The following is a 22,799-nucleotide window of genomic DNA, read 5'->3' on the forward strand; positions in this document are numbered from 1 at the left end:
ACTATTATTTTGTGTAGGTCAGGTTGGAGAACTGGAGCACATGCTATGTGCTAATTCTAATATTTCCCGATTATTAAATAAATAAATAATTTCCTCTTGGAATATTTTATGTTTTAGATTTTTGAGCTTCTAATTTATTTGATGTTAATTAAAATGATCTGTAAATATTTTTTTCTCCAACTCAAGATTTTCTATTCACCTCAGAAATCTAACAGTGATTGAATAAATCATATTTTCATGACCTCCATCATATGTAAAGTTTATTACAGGAAGGAGACACTGTGAAACCAAAAGCTCTAAATGTTGTTTATTGGTTCCAGCGGTTCGGTCCAGTCCCAGAGGGCTTCCTCTGAGCTTCCAGCAGGGGGCGTCTCCTCACTTGTTAGCGTCCTTCACCTTGCTGTCGTAGGTTCCAGCGTCCTTGTACGCGTTCACGTAGCCCGTGTGCTCCACCAGGTCTTCGCGGCCTTCGCGGCCTTTGCCGCGGCCGCTGTCGTCGAAGCGCTCCTTGTGGGAGCCGGTGTAGCGGGACGTGTCGGTCAGACGGTCCACCGCTGTCGTCTTCGCCACTTTCTGAGGGACACAGAGGACAGGAAAGAAATGGGGGACAAGTGATGCTACTTCCTGTCTGCTCAGCAGAATGAGACAGAAAAGTTGGGAGTTCCTGACTTGATCAGAAATATTTCGATAAAAATCAAGACTTCAATGCTCCTGATTGGAAGTGGAAAACAGATGATGAAGAACAGAATGAACAGAACGAGTGTTTGGTCCCAGCAGCGACTGAAGTCAGTCAGTTGGAGGATCTTATGACATAATGTAACATTACCACTATGTTTGATTTAGGGCGGGGCTGTAGGGGTGGGGCTGTAGGGGTGGGGCTGTAGGGGGTGGGGCTGTAGGGGGTGGGCTGTAGGGGGTGGGGCTGTAGGGGCGGGGCTGGAGGGGGCGGGGCTGTAGGGGGTGGGGCTGTAGGGGGTGGGGCTGTAGGGGGGGCTGGGGGTGGGGCTGTAGGGGGTGGGGCTGTAGGGGCGGGGTTTCATCAGTAGTTCAGTGATTTTCCTCTGAACATCTTTGCTTCTCAGAAAGTCGGATTAGCAGAAGCTAATCGACAGTCGGACATTTTGTGCTCTAAACTCACCCGATCCAGCATTTCTAGAAGCTTCCAGTCGGATACAGAAACTCAACGTGATTCAACTGAACAGGAAACGTCTGACGAAGGCTCACCGTCACGCCGACGTTGGTCGGCTCTTGGCCCTCCACCAGCTTGTGAATGGACTGCAGCGCAGCCTCTTTACTTTGACCTTTGAACCTCTTGGGAGCCAGTTCTTCCAGTGCCTGCTGGAACTCCTTGTAGCTGATGACCCGAGCCGACCTTTGTCTGCAAGACACAGAGATATTCCATCAACAACCTGCATCTCAGACCTTCACCGGAACCTTTATTCGCTCCAGAACCTCCAATGGATCCAAACTGAATCTGCTGCTTGTCCATGAGTCATGAGAGGAGACCCCGGCCCCATGTGGATCCGCTGCAGAAAAACTCACTTCACTTTGGAGAAGACGATGTCCACGTCGGTGCCGGTGACGCTCTTCCCGTCGATGACCCGGCAGTCCTTGCACAGCTTGGCCCAGGCCTTCCCGGTCAGCTCCCTGCCGCTCGCCTTCGTGTCGCCGTAGACCGAGAACTTCTTGAAGGCCACGAAGAGCGGCTCCGTGTCCGAACTGACCGCCATGATGGTCAGTCAATGCACCGTCACTCTGAACAGAACCCTGCTGGCAACAGGAAGTAGGCAGAAGATCTCAGAAATCAAAGCATTCAATAACAGATCAGAAACAAAGACTCCATTAGTCTAACAGCAGTTCAAGAACCAGAAAACGTTTCTAAGGTTCTGGGCTCCATAGAACCATAGAACAACCATGGTCCTCACCCGGACCAGAACCTCCTACAGAACCTCTGTCATTTCCGGAACATCTGGTTTGATCCAGTCACCAACAGGTCCAGTTCTGATTGGTTCTGGTGCCATTAAAGGTGAATAAGATGGATTCAGTTGATCCACACCGTGCAGCCAATCAGATGACCTCTTCCTGGTGTGACAGGTGTGTGTGTGTGTGTGTGTGTGTGTGTGTGTGTGTGTGTGTGTGTGTGTGTGTGGGGATGTGTGTGTGTGTGTGTGTGTGTGTGGGGATGTGTGTGTGTGTGGGGATGTGTGTGTGTGTGGGGGGGGGGGGATGTGTGTGTGTGTGTGTGTGGGGATGTGTGTGTGTGTGGGGATGTGTGTGTGGGGGGGGGATGTGTGTGTGGGGGGGGGCGGGGGGATGTGTGTGTGTGGGGGGATGTGTGTGTGTGTGTTTTCTCAGTGTGTTTTAGCTTCTCTTCAACAACTTCTTGTTAATCCATATTATAATCCCATATCCTCACATATGAAACCATCTCAGACCCAATTGGTCCCGATGTTCCTACCAGAACCCTCTGGTACCAGACTGCTGGTACTGGAGGTTCTGGTTGCAGTGGGGGGTGGATCCATCAGTCCCAGGTTATTTGCTGGAGGTTTCTTCCTGTTAAAGGGAGTTTTTCCTGTTTTGTCGCCCCCTGCTGGCCAGGTGGAATGATGCTCTGCTGGGTTTCCTTTGACAGAAATTTGAATCAGTTTGAATACTTAATGAACTGATATTTCTGTAAACTCTCTTTTCGAAATGTTGCAGCACTTTGTTGCCTTCAGGGTTTGATTCCTTTGTCCAACAGGAATCCTGCATCAGTTCTCTCTTGGTTCTCCAGCTGTCCAATCACCACAGAGCTTCATCAAAAAAAAACCAATCAGTGTCATCAGGTGAGGAAGATGAAGAGCAGTAAGAAAAGAATTGATTTCATTGAATGAAATCTTTGCAACAGTGATTTGTTCTTTCCCTTCATCACATCTCTGACCAACACAATCATTATATTCTCACCAGCCCGGTTCAGTCCTTTTGTTTAGAAAATCCGGTCCAGTTGGTGTGAATGCTAATCGACCTCTGACTTCTGACCTCTGGTCCTCCAGACCTTGGTCTGGGTTCGGTTGAAGTGAACTCTGGTTTGGTTTGAATGTGAACGGCAAGTGGATCAGAGAATGTTCCAAAAGCAGGAAGTGGACTACAGCACAGGGCATTCTGGGCAAATCCAACCAAAACTAACATGCTAGCCTAGCGCTAGCAGCAGAAATGGCTCCTGGTCTTCAGCCAAAGACTAAAGAGAAATCCTCCAACACTAAACTCTGACGCCTCCATCTTGTTTCATCTGGTGAAACAGGAAGTTGCACTCAGTGTCTTCAGAGGTTTTAGTGTTGTTTCCTGCAGTGGTTCTTGGTGCAGCGCCCCCACAGGCCAGGAGGGGAACAGGCTGGTTGGACTCAGAACCACTGCAGCTGGAGATGTTAAATGTTCTGGGTCAAGTAGAACCGGGTCGACTGGACAGAAGGAGGAAAACATCATGAGTTGGAGCCACTGACCAGAACAGAACCTCTCTGCAGTCTTCTGACCCAAATGGACCTCTTCACCACTTCACCAGAACTATATGGACCCTTCCTTCCCCCACATTAAATGGTATCATATTAAAGCAGATTCATGACCTCTGACCTCTGCAGATTAATTAATGAGTTATAGAATGTCACAGCTGTAGAATTGGGCTAAGAAGGTAAAGAAGGACATCAGAGCACTGGACCAGTGGAACTGGACCGAGACCAGAACCCAGCAGACATTTGTCATCATAAAAATCACACTGCAGTTTGGATTAAAAAAATAATTCATAAGATCCTTCTGGCTGTTTTGTTGCAGTGATAACAAAACAGCCAGAGCATATGATGGCAAACCCTGACACACACTCACACATTCACACACACACACACACGCACACACACACACACATTCACACACACTCACACATTCACACACACACACACATTCACACACACACACACACACTCACACATTCACACACACACACGCACACACACATTCACACACACACACACACGCACACACACACACATTCACACACACTCACACATTCACACACACACACACTCACACATTCACACACACACACACTCACATTCACACACACTCACACACACACACATTCACACACACTCACACATTCACACACACACACTCACACACACACACGCACACACACACACACATGCACACACACACACACATGCACACACACACACACACACACATACATACACACATACACTCACATTCACACACACTCACACACACACACATTCACACACACTCACACATTCACACACACACACACTCACACACACACACGCACACACACACACACATTCACACACACACACATACATACACACCCACACACACACACACACACACACACACACATACATACACACACACACACACACACACATACATACACACACACACACACACACATACATACACACACACACACACACACATACATACACACACACACACACACACACACATACATACACACACACACACATACATACACACACACACACACACACACACACACACATACATACACACACACACACACACACACACACATACATACACACACACACACACACACTGTTTTAATCCAGTTTTCTCTGCAGCAGTCAGATGCTTGGCGAAGCAGCAGTTCTCAGGTCCGATGGTTTCTGAAGACCAGAACCCAGCAGGTCTACCAGGAAATCCTTTCAAGGTAAAAGCTTCAAAAACTGAAATAAGGTCAAAGTTCAAACCTGAGCTCCTTGATGTCTCACGTCCTCCTGCGTCTGTCTCCGACTGTCCTCTGGTTCGAGGCTCCGAGGCGCTTGTTATCGTCTGTTTACCCCGTCGCCATGACGCCAGCCTGTCCCACATCAGGGGAGGGGCAGTGAGGCAGAGGAGGAAGAGGAGGAGGACGAAGCCGGGCAGCTCCCAGTGCTTCAGGTCAGAGGTCAACACACACACGTTCCCTTGATGAAGCCACAGTGAGGCACAATGGATTCAAACTGATGGAAACATGATGAGGTCAGAGGTCACATTCTGTTCCTTGTGAAGCAGAATAATCAATAGGTTTGATTATTTGCTCCTTCATCAATCAGCAAAAAAACCCCAAGTTTGTAAACGGGAACGTAAACATCTGTGGGAAATTGAAGCTCTTGAACTTCCTGATGTCCCACAGCTGTTGCTGTTTGTGTGTCCATCGCCATGACAACCATGATCCACATTAAGACTGTAAACATGCGAGAGAAAACGAGTTGATGAAAAAATCAATAAAAATAATTACGGCTCAGTTATCCAGTTAATTATTGAACCAAACAATTGTTGAAAACACCTGATAAGCTTCATTTGATCCACATACAGCTGCTATCGTAGCTAGCTAAGCTAACGTGCTCCAGTACCCTGGACCTAAACCCAGATGCTGTCCTGGAAGGCGAGAGGACGGCCATGATGGAGGACGGCCGTGATGGAGGACGGCCATGATGGAGGACGGCCGTGATGGAGGACGGTCATGATGGAGGACGGCCATGATGGAGGACGGTCATGATGGAGGACGGCCATGATGGAGGACGGCCATGATGGAGGACGGCCGTGATGGAGGACGGCCATGATGGAGGACGGCCATGATGGAGGACGGTCATGATGGAGGACGGCCATGATGGAGGACGGTCATGATGGAGGACGGCCATGATGGAGGACGGCCATGATGGAGGACGGTCATGATGGAGGACGGCCATGATGGAGGACGGTTATTATGGAGGACGGCCATGATGGAGGACGGTCATTATGGAGGACGGCCATGATGGAGGACGGCCATGATGGAGGACGGTCATGATGGAGGACGGCCATGATGGAGGACGGTCATTATGGAGGACGGCCATGATGGAGGACGGCCATGATGGAGGACGGTCATTATGGAGGACGGCCATGATGGAGGACGGCCATGATGGAGGACGGTCATTATGGAGGACGGCCATGATGGAGGACGGCCATGATGGAGGACGGCCATGATGGAGGACGGTCATTATGGAGGACGGCCATGATGGAGGACGGTCATTATGGAGGACGGCCATGATGGGTCACTTTTAAGCGTCCGTCCTACCAGCCTGCAGGGTAAGCATTTTCAGATAGAGGATGGATGGACGTCTCTGTCCACCAGTCTTTGCTGATCCAGTTTTTCCTGCTCTCTGTCTGTCAGGCGTCTCTTTGTGATTTTTAAACTGTAATAACGCAACTAGAGATTATTATGGTCTGGATGTGTCTGAAGGATGGAGTAACTATGGAAACCTGTCCTCCTGTTGGCCGTCACGCCTCATGCACTCTTTACAAACCGCAGCCTGGCTGTGTGTGTGTGTGTGAGTGTGTGAGAGTGTGTGTGTGTGTGTGTGAGAGTGTGTGTGAGTGTGTGAGTGTGTGTGTGTGTGGGGGGGTGTGTGTGTGTGTGTCACATTCTTTTCGCTGCCCCTCCTTTGTGAGTGACGTTGTTTTGATGTTGTTGGAGGCTGGTTGCCAGAGCAACCGCTCCTCATCCAGGGAGGATGATGACATGCAGCAACACACCCCAATGATATCAGCCTGTCAAAATAAAAGCCTCTAGTGTTGCCTGTGACTGACAGATCATATTGGTTGGCTTTAATGTGTGTGTGTGTGTGTGTGTGTGTGTGTGTGTGTGTGTGTGTGTGTGTGTGTGTGTGTGTGTGTGTGTGTGTGTGTGTGTGTGTGTGTGAACCATGTATCAGATGCATTGAGGGGACCCACTGCACCTGGTGGGCCCCATGAGGGGAGATGTTGGTTTGGGTTTTGAGTTTGGGTCAAAGGTTAGAAAAAAATGGAAAGACAGAGACAGAACCCAGCAGCAGGACGTGATGTGGGCCGGTTCTGGTGGAGCTGGGTGTCCTGTGGTTCTGAGCAGTCAGAACCAGAGGTCTGGTTTTAATAAAGGTCAGGACCTTTGGGTGTCAGGATGCAAAGTTCAGCTCAGCTTTTAGATTCAGAAGTTAAGCTGAAATGGGTTGGTTCTGAAGGTTCTGGTTCAGATGCACTGAGAACAGAACATTCTCTGAGAATTTGACACAAATTCTTCCTGAGGTTTTCAGTCATCATGTTGTTGACCTTTGACCCCAGATGGCTTGGTTGGTGTGAAGGTGAAGCCCAGAGCGTTCTGACAGAACTTCCTGTGTCGTCCACTGAGGGACAGCTCAGAGCTGTGGACTCGGACCCCTTCTTTTATGTTCTCTTTGTTCCTCTGTTAGTTGGAAACCTCGGTGACCCCGCAGCCTGAGCGAGGCTGCAGGTCAGAGGTCAAAGGCCTTTCCATGCCGCTTGCTCTTCGGCTCTCTTCCTCTATCTCTGAATGTTTTGCGTTTTCATGTAAATGTGTTCTGTAAAGAACGTATGGAAATCAGTCCAACCTTTTCTGCTACGATTTTCCTTTCATTAAACTTTCCATTAGTATTATTGCATGCAGCAACCCAGCTGGTTCAGTAAAATGATGTTTTTTGGTTGTGATGAAGAGGATTGTGCGAGTGTGGCGTTTATTGCAAACAGTGACATCACACAGATGACTCCGCCCCCTTGCTTCTCAGATTTAAAGGAACAATTCACATCCACACATTCAGACTTCAGGTCAGAAGCAGGAAGATGAAGAGAAGAGGCACAGCAGAGTAGAAACAACCTTTGACCCGGAAGCAGTGTTCTGCAGTTCACATTTTCACCAAATATATTGGTCCAGTCTGAGTGATCACCTTGATCCGTTTCAACTGAACCCACTGAACGGCGTCCGATCCGACGGGGTTGAAACTCAGAGGAAGTCACCTTGGCTTTCAAATTAAAAGTCTTGCCCACCAATAAATACACATAACCTTTCACAATAAAAGTCCCTTTCCAACAGCAGTTGTTGTGTCAAGTCAGAACTCGGTCCTCGAGGCTGGACCACAACCAACGAACCCGGTCAGGACTCCAGAAGCGGTCTAGACCCGATCTGCGTCCAGCCGAGAACTTCAGCCGTCTCTCTGCTGGCACGGCTGACGAACACAGATGGCGGCTGCTTTGACGCCATTTCAAACCTCAGCTGAGCAGTGGTTCTGTTCACTCGAGAGGATAGGTTCTTCTTCCTGGTCTTGTTGAGCACAGGAGCGGGTCGGTCCGGCAGGGGGCTGTGGGTCCCTCGGGCCAGACGGCGGTCCGGCCGGCGAGACGCCCCGGTGGCATCGCCGGAGGACGAGGAGCCCAGCTTGGCCAGCGCCACGGGGATTTCCTCCAGGGACTCGGCAGAATCCGAATGGTACTCGGCCGGGGGGGCGGCAGCCTGGATGGGGCCCGGGGCCGGGGTGTGTCCTGGGGGGACCCTCAGAGGCAATGGTGGGAAAGGAAGCCGCTGACCAAAGGAGGACTCTGCTGGAGAACGAAAGGACAATGGGGTCAGAGGTTAGGAACACAACTTTAGATGAACTCATCAGTAAATACTGGGGTCATCTTCAGCCATTCAACAGTTTACCATGTTTTGTTCTTCAAAGCTTTTCTGGAATAAAAAACACTGGGGTTCCCAACCTGCGCGAGCGGTTAGACCGCCAATGCAAGGCAGTCCGCTTGACCTTGTTGGAACCTTGTTGTTGGAGCCCTGTTGAAATCTTGTTGAAACCTTCAGGACCACGCTGCTACTTGGTTACACATATTCAGGTAGATTCACCTGGAGGTGGCGCTATGGTAGAAATAAGGGTTTCAGCTTTCAATTATAAAACTGAATGTTCCATTCACAAAATTGCTGTGTTCAACGTTTCTTAGAAATAGACAGATGAGCAGCTGTGCAAAAGCTTCTGCCAAGAACAGAGGAGGTGTATTCCCCAGGAACACCTCTCCTTCATAAGTAGTCGCCTCTCTGAAGACCTGCCAGTCTGTGCACTGAAAACAGTCCTGGGCCACACAGTGACTGTCTTCTTCGTTGGTCTAATCCGTCTCATCAGGGACGATATGCTGGCACCAGCAGGATGCAGATGTGGTCGTTGAGGCCAAGCTAGGGGTGAGGAAGAGCTCTGAATGTTGCTGTACACAGTCCAGAGTGTTGCCTCTGCATGTAGGAAAGGCGACATGCTGGTAAAAACTGGCCATTTTCGTCCCCTGCAACCACGTAAACTGCCTCCGTGTGCTTCATCTGCAGTGACCTAATGCTGTCATTCATACAAGTTCTTTGAAGATCCGTGATCATTTAAGAGAACAGCATTGACAAAATTCAGCATAAATGACAAGCAAGGTTAGTCATTTGGTAAATTTCCAGATTTTCACTACAAATTACCACATTTTGGACATTTTGAACATATAAAATTTATTGAACAAAGAACAACCACGCCACCTCCGTAGTGTAGTTGTCCTAACTGGCCACTTGATGGAGCCAAATGCATATTCTCTGGGCCAGCAACATTTGCATGTAGTACTTCAATTCTGCTCCATTTCAGTTCAGTGTGTTTATCTCAACTACAATCAATGTCAAATCGTTTCATCCACACATACCGCCACACCTTCACAATGAAATTTCTTTTGAAAAATTTATCTTAAAATAATGCACCTTTGAAGTTTCTTTGTTTCAAATGAGAGAGGAAAAAATCCAGTAAGATTTTAAAGAGGTCTTTAAATACAGCCAACCAAGCGTGGTGCTTTTCTCACAATCAGAAGCCATCCAATGCTTTCTATTGCTGTGACTGTCCATATGAGTAACTATCTCAGTTGTATAGAATTGAAAGATACTTTCCATGTGAACATTGTCAAAAGTTTAACAACAACTTCTGACCAGTTTTATTGTCCTATTTGGGTAGGATGACTCATAGGATAATGTCTTATTATTATGGTCCTTTTTGAGACATTTGTTTGCTGTGTTTTCTGAATTTGTTGATTTGTTTTTGTGTAAAGTGCCTTAAAATTAAATTTTTGATCCGGTGACGGGTTTCATACGTTTTTGCATTAAATCCTCTTCATATACGACACCAGCGTGTTCTTTGAAGGAGGTGATGCAAGACACCGTTTAGCTGACTGTGGAGATCAACAAGTGACCCTGGCTCACACTGGGCGTGACAGTACATTTATTTTCAAGATTCCTGCATTTGAAACCCTTCGGGTCCAAAAGCCATCCTGGAAAACGGTGAGCAGTTTGACTCAGGCAGAGCAAGGAACCCATCACAACTGCTTGCAGTTCTAGCTGTTGATATTATTATAGCAATTATTATTATCATTATAATTATATACCCGCTAAGAAAGCTTACTACAACATCTTCCATTATTGTTTGAAACCAAAGCTAATTATTTTACATCAAAACAACATGGAGTATGGGGACAGGGACAGATCTTTATATTATTCCAGATATCAACACAGTGATAAATGTTTTGTAATTTTTATGATGAACTAAAGATCAACCATCCGCACAGGACTCATTTGAGCAAAGTCTCTCCGATTAAAGCATCCTTACCTCTGCTAGAGAGACGAAGCTATTGGTGAATCTGGAAAAGCAACTGAAGTTCCCCAGCCTCATTGCTGCCTCATTGCTCAGACACACGTCCTTGTGTCTGCGGTCATCCAGCAAATCGTGCTGCTGGAGCTGACAGTCCCAGGGGAAGTTTGAACAAGAGCCTGAGAAAAAGTTCTCCAAGAACAAATGGCTGATCAGTGACTGCAAGCAGGCAGGCTGGAGAGCAAATGCTTCACATATGAGGTTGCTGCAGATTTTATGGCTGAGTCTTTGGTCAGAGTATTGAGGGAGAACGCAAGACAAGAGCCCCCCATTGCATCACTGAAGCAGCAGAGATGGCCTCAAGATGGGTGCGGCTTAAGAGAGAATTGTGGAGTCAAAGTAGCTAATTAGCCATCTGGATAAAAGCAGGGACTGAACATCCCTGGATGGGTCACCTGGAAGAGAGTGCGTGAAGATGAAAGATTCAAAACACGCAATGATGCCAGGAACATCTAGGAACAACTAGGCCTGTCGCGATAAACAAGTCAATTAATCGCACGATAACTTAAAACTATCAATCTCATTTTAATTACCGGCTTTATCGTTTCTTCCGGCCTTTTTCTCTTTCTGTTGATGACACTGAATGAAAAGGGCTCAACTCCGATGTTCTCCACTGACCCTCCCTTCCTCATTTGCGTAATGCCCAGCGCACGCTGCACCATCTTAGAGCTGTCTGCAGGTTGTCGGCCCATTTTCAAAACCTGAGAGACCACATACTAGTCGACAGAACTCCTCAGTATAACGGTTCAATCAGGTTCAATCGTGCCGTGTGGTGTCCAACAATGGGCACAAAATAATGGCTACAAGTCTAGTTAACTCATTTAAAAAAAGGCATTTACTACAATCTACCTGCAATGCATATGACTAGTGTCAGTCCTGACTGAATGAAAATCATTGTAACCTATTTATGTCACTTTAATGACAAGCAGCTGAGAAGTTACAGGGCTTATTAACTGCGGTAGCATTTGAGAAACTCCTCCCCTTGTCATTTCTATTTCTTTCCACAAACTGTTGAATAGACATTAATATTGTTTCCACATATCATCTCTAATGTCCGCTGGATTTCAGGTTGCGCCTGTCAGCTTTTTGGGATTCTCCTCTGTGTTTTCCTGCAGGAAGCACGGAGGGGAATCCGTGCTTTATGATTGGCTACCTGTTACATTCAACAGGCTGCGTTAACAGTTTGGGAAAACCCCTGATTTAGATTGGAGAGGCAACGACAATCTACAGTAACACACCACAGAATAATCGGTTACGAAATCGCAAGTGACAATCTTAAGACGGCCAACATTCTAAGATTGTCCTAAAGGGAAACTGGGGTAAAAAATCGTGTTGTGTGAACTATTGCATCAGGCAGTCGGACGTGCCCGTCTTCTCCATTTAAATCTAGTGATTACTGAAGGACCATATAGAATACAGACTTCATAATCTGCACTCTTTTGGATGAATGCAGTATTTATTTCCACTTTGGCTTCATGTTGTTTAGTTTTCATTCAAGTAAATTTATTGTTAATGGAGACTGAGAATCCATTTTATTTTTGGTTTGGTTGTTTTGTTTCTCAACTCCAATGTTAAGTGTTCTTCTGACAATAAAGTGTATCTATGTTTGGCAGGAAATTGCATGTATTATTATGTAATTTCCATTAAATCAGTTTTAAATGGTCTTCAAACAATATTATTGTTTATTGCAATAATTTTTGAGACAATTAATCACATTCTGTCATTAAGCCTATCTGTTATAGGCCCAATTACAACCATGACTAGCGTAGCGACGGCTGCGACTGACTCAACGGAAAGTATCATCGCAGGGTGCACCATCTCTGTGACCGATCTCCTGGCCATGAATACCCTCATCAAGTCTGCAGAGCCACACTGCAGACCTGAAGGTGGCCAAACTGGTATCCAGCTGAGGATGAACAGGAAATGGAGGAAAGAGGAAGAACCGAGCCGGGCTACGGTCTTTCAGAAGTCCTCGGATGGACACAGAGGAAAGGAGAGACGCCGCCATATCCAAGAGGAGGATGTAGAGTTTGGAGGAGTTAAGCTCATGCAAGACAGTCGGAGGCTACAAGATGTGTGGGAGCCCTGCTTCTGCACCGCTTGGTTTTCTTGATGGAAAAAGCCCTGGCTCTGCAGGAACTTGGTGGCTTAACTTTGCTCCAGAAATGAACATCTCGCTGATTTTTATGATCAAATTTTGATTTTTAATCAGGACTTCTACAAATAGTGAACAATCAGATGTTCATTAAATGCATCAGAAGTCCCACCGGTTTCACTAAGAATCGACCAGCAGCTGGACGCCTCATCTCTGCTCTTTATTTAAAAGTTTGTGTTCTGTTTGGGCCTCTGAGCCGATCAGAGGTCTTCATCATCCAGACCTGCGGCAGCAGACGGCCGCTCTCCACGCTGGAGCAAACTCGCTTTTCACAGCTAGCTCCAGAGCCGGCGGGTCGGCCGCTAGCAGAGAGGCAGGCGAGCTCATACCTGGGGGCGGAGCTACAGGTGGGCAGTGGCCTCTGGTCACCTCCGCTGCAACCTGACGCCCCTTCTTCTTCTTCTTCTTCTTCTGTGGTATAAAAGAGATAAACACAGAGAAGTGACTGAACAGAACCAGAATCATAAAGAGTGGGCCAAACGGAGCAGGATGAAAATGCTTCGAAATCACCATGGTTCAGATGAAGTTCAGAGTTGAGATGAGACAAAACACCTGTTTGGGTTGTGATGATGGTGTGTGTGTGCTGACCTGTGTGTGTTGGTGTGTGTGTGCCTTCAGCTCTGTGGAGGCGGTGGGCGGAGCCTCCTCGTCATGGACCGGATCGGACGCGCTCCTCGCTCTGCCATTGGCCAGGAACCTGAAACAGAGAGGGGAGCAGGCGTGACGGTGCAGTTCCAGCTGTGACCACCAGGGAGCAGGTCTGATCTTGTTTTGCCACATCTCTTGGTAATTTCAGAGGATTTTAAGGTTGCAGGTTGTAGGTGAGACCAAAGAGCCCAATCAGAGCAGAATAACTTCAACATGTTAACACATTAAAGCTTTAACTGATCAAGTGTAAAAAGTAGTTGGTAAAAACTTGACTCAACCACAGAGCAACTAATCATAAAGCGCTTTGAGTGGTCAAAATGACTGGAAAAGCGCTATATAAGTTCAGTCCATTTACCATTTAACACATGATTTAAAGTCATGTCATCAGATACTTCTGGAAAAATTCTGGTATTTTAAAGACTAATGTGTTTATTTTCATCCGCCATGACAAGTCAGCTGCCCTCAGTGTTTCTTGTTTGTTTTGGTCATTGTGATGACACTTGGTGTGGATGTGCGTCGTACAAACCCTCCCCACAACACACACTCCCTCAGCTCAGACACTCGGCGATTCCATGGCAACAAGGACCTGCTCTGGGCTTGGACGTTACCTGGGGACCGGATCGGAACCAGCACAGGTGTCCGCCTGTCCCTGCTGGACGTCCAGCTGGGGGTTGGTGTACCCCAGGGTCCCTGAGTAGTTCACATCCTGTCAGGACAGCAGAGCCGTCAGGACGCGCCCCGTCAGGAAGCGCCCCGTCAGGACGCGCGCCCCCAAGACCCGCCCCGTCAGGACGCGCCCCCAAGACCCGCCCCATCAGGACGCGCCCCGTCAGGACGCGCCCCGTCAGGACCCGCCCCGTCAGGACCCGCCCCGTCAGGACGCGCCCCGTCAGGACCCGCCCCGTCAGGACGCGCCCCGTCAGGACGCGCCCCGTCAGGACGCGCCCCGTCAGGACGCGCCCCGTCAGGACGCGCGCCCCCAAGACCCGCCCCGTCAGGACGCGCCCCCAAGACCCGCCCCGTCAGGACGCGCCCCGTCAGGACGCGCCCCGTCAGGACGCGCCCCCAAGACCCGCCCCGTCAGGACGCGCCCCGTCAGGACCCGCCCCGTCAGGACGCGCCCCCAAGACCCGCCCCGTCAGGACCCGCCCCGTCAGGACGCGCGCCGTCAGGACCCGCCCCGTCAAGACGCTCCCCGTCAGGACGCGCCCCGTCAGGACGCGCCCCGTCAGGACGCGCGCCGTCAGGACCGCCCCGTCAGGACGCGCCCCGTCAGGACGCGCCCCGTCAGGACCCGCCCCGTCAGGACGCGCCCCGTCAGGACCCGCCCCGTCAGGACGCGCCCCGTCAGGACGCTCCCCGTCAGGACGCTCCCCGTCAGGACGCTCCCCGTCAGGACGCTCCCCGTCAGGACGCGCGCTGTCAAGACCCGCCCCATCAGGACGTGCCCCGTCAGGACGCGCCCCGTCAGGACGAGCGCCGTCAGGACCCGCCCCGTCAGGACGCGCCCCGTCAGGACGCGCCCCGTCAGGACGCAGCATTCAAGTGAACGGTTTGTTACCTGGACGACAGATGGACGTCTGTTCTGCTTAGCTGCTGCGGCTGTCCTCGGGTCTCTACTGTCCAGGCGGTGGCGCTGTCGCACGATGTACTCATAGGTGCTGAGTCTGTTCCACACTGAGGAGACACAGGGCTCCAGGTGAGCCAGAGCGGCCAGCGGGGCACGCAGGTGAGAAGGGCGAGGCTCTTACTCAGGTAGATGTGGAAGCACAGCAGGTGGCAGAGAAGCCCGGACGACAGCAGGCCCGTCGCCATGGTAACGGCAGCCAGAACCGGGATGACGGCGGCCGCTGACCTGAGAGGAGCCACCGGCAGGAAGACGAACCACACGCCTGTCTGATTCTGGACTGTGGACACGACAAACACGTCCCGTCTCACGCTCCAAGCTTTGAGCCTTGTTCCACGGGGTCAGAGGTCAAGTCTTACCCAGGAAATGTTTGTCGCTGCGCAGGTTCGACGGGTCTCTGAAGAACTCGACGAAGACATAGGAGGCGAAGACCAGAACCAGAGAGACGCCCAGCAGAGCGGAGACGACGCTGTGGAGGAACAACCTGCAGGACAGGGAGACACATGAGGACACATGTCTTGCCCCGCCCCACTGTAGTGGGTCAGCCAATCAGAAGTCACAAAGAGGACAGTAACACAAGTGCGACCAAGGTGGCGTCCGGATGCAGCAGTGAGGAAACCGGTCATGACGCAGCAGAACTCTGCTTCCCTCAGCAGGCTGCTGCATCTCAATAAATGGGAATATGAGACAATATGAAGTCACACATAATGTTCATGTTTTCAACACTGCTAACACTATTCACTCTGATGAGTTTCTGCTTCCAACCAATGAAAACTTCAGACTAATAAACATTTTCATGTCCAAAACTGGGCTCCTCCCAGCAGTAGAGATGCTTTCTGGATCATAATCAGCTTTTCATTTTCTGACATGTAGCTTTGCTTCAGACTGGCAGGAAGACTTGGAGTTCCCCGCGTTTCCCTCAAAGTGTCCTGATGCTTTCGTCGTGTTGTCACCCGCAGAACTTCCTTCAACCCGCCAGCTGACATGAGGAAACAGGAAGTACTCACTTGTAGTTCCTGCTGCCCACACAGTTGTTGAGCCAGCGGCAGTGGTGGTCGAAGTTAGCAACGCACTTGTTACAGGCGCTGCAGTGCTTCGACTTGGGGCCCCTGAAACAACACACACTCCAAGTGAAGTAAAATACTACAATCCCCAGGATGCAATGCAGTATGCCAGGTTAAATGTTTCAGATGTTGGATGAGCAGCAGAGGATCATGGGAGGTTTCCAGTCCACCTCACAGGCACTTAATGCCACGTGTTGCCCAGCAGCTCTGTCCTCCATGTTTTACTGATCACTTTCTGAAGCCGTGTTTCCTGAGCAGAAGCTGCTCATGTGAGTCGGAGCCGAACCGGCTGACTGAGCTGCTGCTGCTGTGTGCGCACTGAGCGGCCTGCGGGGGGCACTCCGACCTCTTGGGGCCGATTTAATGACTCCCTAAGCGGCGGTGCAGGTAAACACGCCTGCAGCGGTTTGTGAGGCTGTTACTCACACATCCACCTGGCACAGGTAGCAGTGGGAGTTCTCGATGACGTGTGCGTGTTTGGAGCGGTCGAAGGCGGGGACCGGCCCTCTGTCGCTCCTCATCCTCACGTTGAGGTCGGCCGGATCGACGGACACGGCCAGGACGTGGACGCACAGGTGGGACACGAACAGGATGCCGGTGCACTGAGTGGCGTTTAGGGATCAGCAACAGGTGGAGACCATGAGAGATCTGAAGACCTGGAGCCGGACTCGGCCACAGCAGCTGAGCTGCCGTCCCGCCGTTTCCTTGTTTTTTGTTGCTGCGTTTCTGTTACTAATGTTTGAAAATCTTTGTCAATATTCTGCTGCTGTCAAAAAACACAATTTCACATTCATAGTGTTTCCATTAAAGAAAAGACATTAACTTTGTTCATTTGTCGTTAAAACGTAACATTTACTCGTGATAATAATCCAGCCGCTCGCTCGCGCTCATCATCATCTGCCAATCAGAGGAGACGTCAGCGTCTTACTCAGGCGTTGCAGCAACTAGCCCAGTCTACGTAAGAGTGGCAACTTTTGGAAAAACTGAGATTTTCCAGAATAATTCAACACACTGAAATGACATAATGAAGTGAAGCTGTGATGGAGCCAAAACCCAATGTCCTCCTCCTGCTACTTCCTGTTGTCGTCTTCTGCATTTCCACCAGTAGTAACGCCCAGCTGTTGATCATCTGACTCGGATGAAGTGATTAAAATGTTTCCATTGCAGTTTTGAAAATAAATGTATGAAAAGCACTTCATCCCAGCACCAAAACGTTCAAATATGAAACTGCTTCTCAAATCAGCAAAGAATTTCCTGCTTATTCACGTCCAACAAACCGAATGCACTTTGAAAAGCTCAAATTGCTATTGTCAAAGCATTTTCAACATAAACGTTGTGCATTTTCAAAACTCTTTTTCTATTTTTCATTGTTTTATTAAACTTTCAAATTGCCACGCAAGTCAGGAACATTTTTTACGGATAGTCAAAATTACAATTCAAGATATCTTTAATTTAGTTTAATTTACTCATTTGCTTTTAAGATATCTATGATTTAGTTTTCATCAGTCAAAACTACATTTCTCCGATCCAAAAATATATTTAAGATATCCTGAACTGGCATCATTCGAGATATCTTTTATCAGAACCAGAGTTTTCAAAATAGTTGTTTCCATTAAGCAAGTTTATTTTTATGATTTTTGTGAAACTCCAGATCACCTCTGGAAGATCAGAACTTCGGTTCGGCTGAGACCGGAACTGAACGACTGGATCGGGCCCTCTCTGCTCAACAAGATGCACAGGGTGACGCGGTTTGACCTCTGACCCCGGCCAACAGCAGGAAGGATACGATGTAGCCCGCAGGGACCCAGTGCGGCGGCAGAAGCGGGACGAAGACGCCGAAGCCGGTGACGGCGAAGTAGACGTAGAGCAGCCAGGCCAGCAGCTGGAAGGGGTGAGGCGGCCAGGTCCAGCCGTTGGTCCGTGAGCAGAGCGGCACCTCAGAGCGCTGGGGGTCAGGGGTCGGCGCCGTGCGGTTCGGGTTCCTGCCGCACACCTCCATCCCTGAGGGGGGGGCATCATCAGACTGAAGCTTCACCCAGAACCAGAACCACTAGATCCATTCAGCTCCTGGTTCTGGGGTCACTGGTCTCATTACTCCAGACTGGTCCAACTGGTCAGTATTTCACATCTGGAGCTCAGATGATTTTTGGAATAATCACCAATAACTCTATAAAAACGGATCAATAAATAGAAACATTTCAGATAAAAACCTGTTTCTGTAAATCCGTTCCTCCAGAACCGGCCGGGTCCGGCTTTTAACTTCACATGGTTCACATTCTGAAAAATAACCTTCAATTAATCACCTTTGGCATCCAGCTATTGATCAACTAATCAATAATTCATCAGCCAATCAACTCTACTCTGAACTGATGTTCAGCTTTTTTCATGCTACAGATGATCCATAATCAAATCCAGTTTTTGACTTTTAGATTTTAAAAAGAATTATTTGTTTATTTGCATTTTAATGCATTTTATCCATAAGATCAATGGTTAAAGCTGCAAGCCGGTCGAGTTCCTCCACTAGTCACAGAGCTGTGCTGGCAGCATCATGCTGAGGGTTTTCCAGATCGGACTGCTGCTGCATTATCTCTGGTTCTGGTTCTGCTGGAGGGTTCCTGCTGGAACACAGCGGTACTCTCCACTGTCGCCACATGCTTGGTGATTGCTGCTGTCAGCTGGGTTTAGATACTATAATCAACTGACTCAGATTGTTGTGATAATAATTCCAAGTGGACCTGAATGAGACCTGTGATTCACGAGAAGCTGACAGGACATGGACCAATAGGAAAGGCTCCCTGAAGATGACGTCAGGATAAATAATCCGTACTGAATCGATTTACAGTTATAGACATATTTCATAGAGAGCAGATGGTGTTATTTTAACTAATTGTCAGCCTGGAATCTTGCACTGTTTTCATCCTTAAATCGTTAAACTGAGCACGAAAATATCCCAACAGAAATGATCAGATCAATCTTGATCATCATTGATTCAGTGTAGCGGGTCCATCTGACCCGAGACGCTTCCTCTGGTCGAACCGAGCCCGGTTCTGGAGGCAGCTCACCTGGCTAACACGACTGGTTCGGTCCGCGGCGCCTCATCTCATCCCGCATCCCTGGGTCGGTCTGTCCGGAGGAATCAGGTCAGAACCAGGCCAGACGGTCCCAGCCCGGCGGCTAGCTCAGCTCCATCCACAAAGCAGAGCCCAAGGTCCGGGAGAGGAAACGAGATGCAGCCCGCTCTGTGGTCCCGTGCTAACCGGTTAACCGGCTAACTGGCTAACCGGCTAACTGGCTAACGGGCTAACCGGCTAACGGGCTAACCGGCTAACGGGCTAACCGGCTAACCGGCTAACGGGCTAACCGGCTAACGGGCTAACCCTAAACAACCGCTGGTCGTCAGACTGAGCGCCCACACCGGCCACAGAAGCGTCAACCTCGGCGGAGATCCAAAACGCTTCCGGAAATATTCGTTTTTAATCAGAAATCTGTAAAAAAAAAAAAAAAAAATCAAAATTATACTGTAGCAGCTGCGCCTCGGCTCCACTGGCTGCGCTCCTGTAGCCTCTCACCGTCACGTAGCCTTGAACGCCGTTTCCTTGGTAACGCTCCACATCTGCTCCTATTGGTCAACGTCAGCCAGGACAAACCGACCGACGTCTGACGCACCGGTGTGAGAAAGTCTGGATTACTTTGACTATATGGCAAGCCATTTTAGCATAAACTCGGTTTCGTCTGACTATCCTGAATTACGTTCTAGGCAGTGGCGGAGCCAGAGGGGTGGCCGGGGTGGCACTTGCCACCCTAACAGGCCCCTGGCCACCCCTACTGCCACCCCACTGGAAATGGTCATTTTAAAATATAATACTTATGAGATCGGCAAAGATTTGCCAGGAAAACTGTAATTTCCGACTCTCCCTGAAGGCAGCCCGATGCCCGACGTTGTTCATTGGTTAAACTGACATGTTGGTTCCTGCTTGATCCTAAACACATCAACGGCTTTAGAGTTACAGCATCAGGAGTTCTGCAGGTATTTCCAACATTTTACCGCTCAGCAGTAACCGCTGTTACCTTCCTAATGAGAGGCGGCTCTTGTCATACATTTCTAAAAAGAAACAAAATGGTTGTGTACCGCTGCATGGTGCCTGGTTTATTATATTAGCCATGCTAGTGCTGATAGATCGTGTTTTAGACAGATTCTTTTAACATGTTTTAGTGACATGCTGCCCTCTAATGTTTTATTTCTCCCAGCTCTTGCTTGAAATGTGTGGTAAGAATATGAGAAAAACCATTAAGTTTTATAATGACTGAAATGTAAGTAGGCTATGTCATATGAAAGCTTTGAATTATAACCTAACTAGTTATATTAATTAATTTTGAACGAAAGGAAACAAATATTTTTTCCTTTCGTTCCATGGAACTGTCCATTTGTATATGGACCCTCTGATAAAGCCTTGCTCACCCTTTGGCCACCCTTGAAAAAAAGTCTAGCTCCGCCACTGGTTCTAGATCTCTAAAAATGCATTTTGACTAGACAAACTACATTTGGACTATCCGGAATTGTAATTTCACATATCTGCATTTACATTCTGACTAGTAAGAATAATAATTGACGACATCTTCAATTACATTTTGACGAGTCAAAATTCCTTTCAAGATATTTCAAATTACGACACTGGATCCGTCATTAAACGGGACACATCCGTAATTACAATGTAAGATATCAGGAACTTAATGATGGCTTGTCAAAATTACAATTTTAGATATTTGAATTAAGAATTGCGTGAAGCCCCTTCCTGCTGTCCCAACAGTGGCCTGCAGAACTTTATTTTTCTTGCACAAAATTGTCAGTAAATGCCACAAATGAGAAAGATTAGAAAATTAGAAAGAGCTCAGCAATGTTGGATATTGCCAACATCGGCCTTAAAAGTTGCTTATAAGACTATAAAGAGTCTTATAGCCTTCAAATATGAAACTGCTTCTCAAATCAGCAAAGAATTTCCTGCTTATTCACGTCCAACAAACCGAATGCACTTTGAAAAGCTCAAATTGCTATTGTCAAAGCATTTTCAACATGAACGTTGTGCATTTTCAAACTCTTTTTTCTATTTTTCATTGTTTTATTAAACTTTCAAATTGCCACGCAAGTCAGGAACATTTTTTACGGATAGTCAAAATTACAATTCAAGATATCTTTAATTTAGTTTAATTTTGTCTAGTCATTATTTGCTTTTAATTTAGTTTTCATTAGTCAAAACTACATTTCTCCAATCCAAAAATACATTTAAGATATCCTGAACTGGCATCATTCGAGATATCTATAATTAGGATTATGACTAGTCAAAACTAAAATTGAGATATTTTGAATTTACTTTATGACTAGTCATAATTTAGTTGAAGATTTCTGAAATGTAATTTATTGTAAATATCTTAAACTGAAGTCTCCAGACAACTCAATGGTAAATGTGACGTCATTTTGACGTCAGAATGTAATTAGAGATATCATAAATTGCTAAAACATCTTCATAAAACAATTAGAGATATCTGGACTGTAAGGCCGGAAAGCCCAAATTTATCTTAAAATGGTTTGCCACAGCAACACAGTCTTCATGCAGATGTCGGTTCGATTCCCGTCCAGGCCTTGTATTTATATTTGTTATAACAAATTGAAATGAAAATAATAACAGAAAATAATAGAATATAAAGGATAGCGTCAGCCAATGGGTTAGAATTAACTGAAATTAGAGAATATGTGGAGTGTTTTTTTCTTTCACTTTTTTTGAACAAGACAGAAAATGAAAATATTTCATCAGATCAACAAAGAACTGTATTTTTGCATTTACATTTCTGAATAAAATAGTTCAAAAATAGATGAGGTTTATATTTTAAAAATTCTTAAATTCAATCCCAAAGAGAAATGAAAGAATATTTCATACATTCTGTCAACATCAAACCAAATCCTTATTTATGTGTCCTGCTTCTGAGCATTTGGTGCTAATTATATATCATTTCAAACTGGAATGGAAGCAGGTCAGAACCAGGTTCTGGAATGGAAGCAGGTCAGAACCAGGTTCTGGAATGGAAGCAGGTCAGAACCAGGTTCTGGAATGGAAGCGGGTCAGAACCAGGTTCTGGAATGGAAGCGGTCAGAACCAGGTTCTGGAATGGAAGCGGGTCAGAACCAGGTTCTGGAATGGAAGCAGGTCAGAACCAGGTTCTGGAATGGAAGCAGGTCAGAACCAGGTTCTGGAATGGAAGCAGGTCAGAACCAGGTTCTGGAATGGAAGCAGGTCAGAACCAGGTTCTGGAATGGAAGCAGGTCAGAACCAGGCCAGACGGTCCTGGTTCAACATTAGTAAAATAGCTGTTTTGGGTTTTTTTTAAAATAAAAGAAAAAGTTTTCACAATGATCATTTTTTAAATATACAACATTTAGTAATCGCTTTCATGCTTGCAATCATAAATATCTTCGACAGGTATGTGTCCCCAGTGCTGAAGTATTCCATGGTACATAGCAGGAAATGAAAGGACTAAAGTTATACCCCTAATTTCATAGATGAATCGATTAACGTCCTTCCAGAAGGTCTTCAACTGAGGACAGTCCTAACAGATATGAAAGCAGTCTGCAGCGACCAGACCGCACTCAGTCCAGCTTCCACCTCTGCTTTGGCGTAATAAAAGTCGGACTAGATTCTTCCAGCAGAAACGCTGCCATGATAAAGAGTTCCTCCTGCTTCCTTTTCCCATCTTTGTCTGATGTAATCAGTTGAGTTCTTAGATGTAAAGTTTCTGTAATATTTGCC

General features: G+C 47.5%; 2 protein-coding genes and 1 long non-coding RNA gene across 6 annotated transcripts; 1 reads left to right on the forward strand and 2 right to left on the reverse strand.

The window, feature by feature from the left end:
- Nucleotides 1-292: 292 nt before the first annotated feature.
- Nucleotides 293-4,882, reverse strand: LOC129352207 (tubulin polymerization-promoting protein family member 3-like). 2 transcript variants are annotated; one of them, XM_055021076.1, is made up of 4 exons: nucleotides 4,764-4,882; nucleotides 1,543-1,767; nucleotides 1,225-1,378; nucleotides 293-573 (listed from the first exon to the last, which is right to left on the reverse strand). In XM_055021076.1, exons 2-4 carry the CDS (start codon nucleotides 1,728-1,730, stop codon nucleotides 376-378), a joined length of 540 nt encoding a protein of 179 aa, XP_054877051.1. In that variant the 5' UTR covers nucleotides 1,731-1,767; nucleotides 4,764-4,882; the 3' UTR covers nucleotides 293-375. The 2 variants fall into 2 exon arrangements, with proteins under 2 accessions (XP_054877051.1, XP_054877052.1); XM_055021077.1 differs by having other exon boundaries at nucleotides 1,543-1,770; nucleotides 4,764-4,862.
- LOC129352208 (uncharacterized) lies at nucleotides 4,846-17,793 on the forward strand. Its single transcript, XR_008604863.1, has 3 exons — nucleotides 4,846-4,953; nucleotides 13,279-13,418; nucleotides 17,651-17,793. It is a non-coding gene; the product is annotated as an uncharacterized LOC129352208 (long non-coding RNA).
- LOC129352206 (palmitoyltransferase ZDHHC1-like) lies at nucleotides 6,644-19,742 on the reverse strand. 3 transcript variants are annotated; one of them, XM_055021074.1, is made up of 12 exons: nucleotides 19,062-19,742; nucleotides 18,210-18,276; nucleotides 17,786-18,000; nucleotides 16,426-16,601; nucleotides 15,943-16,044; nucleotides 15,295-15,419; nucleotides 15,060-15,215; nucleotides 14,870-14,985; nucleotides 13,917-14,014; nucleotides 13,249-13,357; nucleotides 12,990-13,071; nucleotides 6,644-8,403 (listed from the first exon to the last, which is right to left on the reverse strand). In XM_055021074.1, exons 3-12 carry the CDS (start codon nucleotides 17,996-17,998, stop codon nucleotides 7,958-7,960), a joined length of 1,623 nt encoding a protein of 540 aa, XP_054877049.1. In that variant the 5' UTR covers nucleotides 17,999-18,000; nucleotides 18,210-18,276; nucleotides 19,062-19,742; the 3' UTR covers nucleotides 6,644-7,957. The 3 variants fall into 3 exon arrangements, with proteins under 3 accessions (XP_054877049.1, XP_054877050.1, XP_054877048.1); XM_055021075.1 differs by lacking the exon at nucleotides 18,210-18,276 and having other exon boundaries at nucleotides 6,644-8,400; nucleotides 19,062-19,741; XM_055021073.1 differs by lacking the exon at nucleotides 18,210-18,276 and having other exon boundaries at nucleotides 19,062-19,741.
- Between the last annotated feature and the right edge of the window lie 3,057 nt (nucleotides 19,743-22,799).

The sequence above is a fragment of the Poeciliopsis prolifica genome, unplaced genomic scaffold (genome assembly GCF_027474105.1).
Source record: "Poeciliopsis prolifica strain line A6 unplaced genomic scaffold, Auburn_PproV2 SCAFFOLD073, whole genome shotgun sequence".
Lineage (NCBI taxonomy): Eukaryota > Metazoa > Chordata > Actinopteri > Cyprinodontiformes > Poeciliidae > Poeciliopsis > Poeciliopsis prolifica.